Genomic DNA, 4,928 nt, shown 5'->3' on the forward strand with positions numbered 1-4,928 from the left:
TGCGTGCTCTAGTGTGTGTATGTCATTCGACTTCAAAAGTTCACACAATTGAATGCGACTAACAAACAAAGTTCATTGGGTTACATAGACTGATTGTTGCACATTGCATACAATTTGTCGTTGTCGTTGTTGTTATTCTATTTCGGAAAGAAAATGCAAGCACTGAATTGGCGTGAAAAAAAAAATAAAAGAGACGAAACAAAACAACGAATGAGAACCATATGAACAAATGATGCTCCATATTGCGTGAACAGCGGTTAAACAATGCACGAACTTGTGTACGACACACACTGTATCGTATGTGTAAAAATAGGCACTTGTCGATTATTATTTTAAAGTAGAAAAGGAAGATCGTTCTGTTGCTACGAACCTCACTCTCACGCTTTTGCGAATCTGTAGCGCGCGAGCGCGTCCACAGACAAGGCTCGAAATAAAACAACAGAAAAAAAAAAACAAAAACAATTAGCGGCATGTGAAATCGAAAGCCTACCGATGAGAATCTACTACTATTTTTCTAGCTTATGTATGCATTCGCGTACACTAATTGTTATATGTGTGTGGCCACTATGTATAGAAGTTCTATACATGTGAAGGGAGCAAGGTACAAAGTAAGATTGAAGCAAGTGAACGAGAATGAAAGAGAAACAAAATCCAAATGACAGAATTGAAAACGATTCGAATACAAGTGACTGTAAATATACAATATTCGACGGTCAGTAGTGCGACGTAGATTTTATCAGCAAATTTATATTTAGTTTCGTTAGTTTTACGCCACTTTTAAGTGTTACACATCGTATTGTGTACGCTGATATTTTTCCTTTAGCTTTTTTTTTTTTGACTATTCTACTTTACGTGAGCATATTTAATGTGTGTCTTGTATATTATATCGTTTGGTCGTTTATGAGTGTTAAGTAAAATTGTGATCGCACATTTTTCTTCCGTGTGTTTTTTTTTTTGTTCTGTTCGTGCTCGCACACACTTCACGTATGACGTTTATCGTGAAAATTTACTCAGTGATAGCGCAGAAAATTAAACTCTTAAAACAACAAAAACGAAACAATTTTTTTTAATCCGATTTACTGGATATATAGAGTTGACGTGTCATTTTAAATCGCGACGATATAAACAATGCGAGAGATAATTCATTTACAAGCCGGTTAGTTTATACATATATTACCACGAGAATTTTGACAAAAAACTACTCCCTCTCTTCCTCTTCTCTACATCTATAGGTCAATGTGGAAATCAAATTGGTTCCAAGGTACGTACAATTATAATAAATGTACATTTACATACACACGCTACACATTTCATTTTTACTTCCTTTTTCGGCACGATGATCAACCACATTTTTGCATTTTTAAAAAAAAAAAAAATTTCGAAAAAGTCTGATTACCTTTTATTTTTGTCTTCGTTTTACTTCATTCTCGTTCATGAATTCTTAACCTAGCCCAATTGCGATGCATTTGCACTGACTATTAAATCAAATTACACATTCGTTTGTGTTGTTTTCGAATGAATTCTCATGAATGTTGAATTGTGTTAAATATTGCTCGTTGCATAACTAAATAATGTATTTTCACAAGACATTATCATTTTACATGATGAACAAGTGTGCTCATGTGCTAGTTAGATAGATTGAATGTTATTGCCGAATGAGAGATGCGTATATGTGTATATGACAAAAAAAAAGGGGAATGAAAGCCGGGAGTGATACATGTGCACAGAGTGATTGTTAAATCCATTGATTTGTCGGTTGCCATAATGGATTTTGAAATGTTGCACACAACACATTCTGATTTATTTTTGTTATTTACAGTTTTGGGAAATTATCTCTGACGAACATGGAATCGATCCGCGCGGCATGTACCATGGCGATAACGATTTACAACTCGAGCGCATCAATGTTTACTATACCGAAGCAAATGGTGGAAAATATGTGCCTCGTGCAATTCTAGTTGATTTGGAGCCAGGAACCATGGATTCGGTACGCATGTCTCCATACGGTCAACTGTTTCGTCCAGGTTTGTTTTTTTTTTGCCAAATCATTTGGAATATTTTAGTTTTTGATGTGCAACACAAAAATCGTTGTTTTCATTTTCTTCGATTTCTTTTAGATAACTATATTTTCGGTCAATCTGGCGCCGGTATGTTATTTTCACTTTTTAATGTCATTCCATTGAAAGTTCATGCATTTTAATGTGTTCATTTCCATTTGAAATTTTTTTTTATTGTAAATGGCAGGTAACAATTGGGCCAAAGGTCACTATACCGAAGGCGCTGAATTGATTGATTCGGTTTTGGATGTCGTGCGTAAAGAAGCCGAAGGTTGCGATTGCTTGCAAGGTTTTCAATTGGCTCACAGTTTGGGTGGAGGCACCGGCTCTGGCATGGGTACATTGCTCATTTCGAAAATCCGCGAAGAATATCCGGATCGTATCATGTCATCATTTTCAGTTGTACCATCACCAAAGGTATTTCAATGCAATACGATCTATTTGAACGGATGATACTCATCATTATTTATTTGCATCAAACTATTTATAGGTGTCTGATACAGTTGTCGAACCATACAATGCAACCTTATCAGTTCATCAGCTTGTCGAAAATACCGATCAGACTTTTTGCATTGATAATGAAGCACTTTACGATATTTGTTTCCGTACGCTAAAACTATCATCGCCAACATATGGGGACTTGAATCATCTTGTTTCGGTTTGTTATACTCATTTAACAAATATGATAAACTCACCTTTCAGCCACTTAATATCGTTCGTTCGTTCATTGCTTTTCTTTGGCGTACATATGCGTCACATAGGTAACGATGAGCGGTGTCACAACATGCTTACGTTTTCCGGGTCAATTAAATGCTGATTTACGTAAATTGGCTGTAAATATGGTGCCATTTCCAAGATTGCATTTCTTTATGCCAGGTTTTGCGCCGCTCACGGCCAAAGGATCTCAACAGTATCGAGCTTTGACGGTGCCCGAATTAACACAACAAATGTTCGATGCAAAGAATATGATGACAGCATGCGATCCAAGACACGGTCGATATTTAACCGTTGCCGTCATATTCCGAGGTAAGAAAAAAACCGAAACTTTTTCACCTTTTTCGAAGATGGTCTTTTTTTAGTTCTGGTTTATTTTCTTCGTTTAAAATAATATTGAACATTTTCCATTTGTATCGATGCATAACAAAAATAAAGGTGAAATGTCGATGAAAGAAGTTGATACGCAAATTCTTGCCGTTCAAAATAAAAATAGCAGCTATTTCGTTGAATGGATACCAAACAATGTAAAAGTGGCTGTTTGCGATATTCCACCACGTGGATTGAAAATGTCATCGACTTTCATTGGAAACACTACAGCCATACAAGAAATATTCAAACGAATTTCCGAGCAGTTTACTGTCATGTTCAGACGCAAAGCATTTTTACACTGGTGAGCTAAATAGCTATGATAAAACATTGTTTGGCTCGAAATGCGATTTTTATTAGTATGTACTATTTGTGTACTTGCAATAAATAGGTACACAGGCGAAGGTATGGATGAAATGGAATTTACCGAAGCCGAATCGAATTTGAACGATCTGATATCGGAATATCAGCAGTATCAAGTACGTAAATTCGTTTTATAATTACTAATTGTGTTTATTTACAAAAATATTGTAAATTTTCAGGAAGCAACGGCGGACGAAGATGTTGAATTCGAAGAAGATGAAGAGCAACGATTAAATGAAAACGGTGGAGTCGACGCTGTATATGCAGAAGAATAGATTTTTTTTAATTTCGTTAACCAAAGCAAAATTATACATAGAAAAACCCCAATCCACAAACACCTGGCATCAATATCCACATTCGTAATATTTATTAGTTGTTGAGTTTTTCCAGTAAAACAAAAAAAAAAACAAGAAAAAAATGTAATATTTTAATACATTAGCTCTGAATCATTCTTCAAGAATAAAAAAATAAATATGACGTACATTATCGCTGATAACATTTTCGTTCAACAAATAATTTCATCATTTGCTGTAACAATTGTTTATTTACTTATGCAATACATCTACCGAATAATATTTGTACCGAATGTGAAACGGTTTATTTTATTCGAATTGGCGGCTCCATCATGCGGTAAACATTGGCATTAGTCACACTCTGTTCACACTGACAATCGACTTTAGTTTTAAATTGAACCTTGAAGAAATCAGCTGCAAAACTTTAACTGTGTGACTGTGTGTATACATTATTGATATTCTGTGTTCATATTCGAGTTCAAGCAATCAACAAAAAGCAAAGAATTTATACCCAACTTACAGGAAATTTTTGTAGACTCTAGCTACAGTATCGCAATAATAATAGGAAAAAATTATTATTAAAGTTCGACAGAGGTTGATATAGCAGCTTAACGTGTAAGCGAATATATTTACTTTGTTCTATTCAAAACGAATGTGTGTTGTGCTGGTGTTGTTCGTGCCTCAAAGAAAGAAAATCGAAATTCGAAGTGAAACAAAGACGATTGATGTGTATTTTTAAAATCACTTTATTCTCTGTATTTAAAATGCCAAATCGATAGAAGACCGCAATGAAAAACCAAACAATTTGAATACAAATTTAGAAAATAATATTGTAATAAAAGTTCAAAGTAAATAGATACATATAAATTTATGACATATTTTTAGGCAATGTCTCTTCGTGTATTATTCGTTTAATTACGCAAATCATATGCTTAAATTTCGTCATCATTCGATACCATATATTTGGTTCGTTTCTCTCGTTTGCTTTGCATTTACAAATTGTAGCTCTTGATTAAAAAAAGAGTTGATATGTGCATACTTATGGGCGGCAATGTAGTAAAAGACATAGAAACACGGAGAAAAATCCAAGGTGTTTACATTAGCTTCGTTATATCGCATTGCAAATATATTG

At 34.5% G+C, this 4,928-nt stretch overlaps 1 protein-coding gene across 1 annotated transcript; it reads left to right on the forward strand.

The window, feature by feature from the left end:
• Positions 1-790: 790 nt before the first annotated feature.
• LOC116347420 (tubulin beta-1 chain-like) lies at positions 791-3,991 on the forward strand. Its single transcript, XM_031777997.1, has 10 exons — positions 791-1,156; positions 1,233-1,261; positions 1,820-2,024; positions 2,118-2,147; positions 2,245-2,474; positions 2,548-2,715; positions 2,819-3,083; positions 3,210-3,444; positions 3,532-3,619; positions 3,683-3,991. Exons 1-10 carry the CDS (start codon positions 1,129-1,131, stop codon positions 3,776-3,778), a joined length of 1,374 nt encoding a protein of 457 aa, XP_031633857.1. The 5' UTR covers positions 791-1,128; the 3' UTR covers positions 3,779-3,991.
• The last annotated feature ends 937 nt before the right edge of the window (positions 3,992-4,928 follow it).

Source organism: Contarinia nasturtii, unplaced genomic scaffold (genome assembly GCF_009176525.2).
Source record: "Contarinia nasturtii isolate CC-2019 unplaced genomic scaffold, AAFC_CNas_1.1 Cnas_scaffold_1895, whole genome shotgun sequence".
NCBI lineage: Eukaryota > Metazoa > Arthropoda > Insecta > Diptera > Cecidomyiidae > Contarinia > Contarinia nasturtii.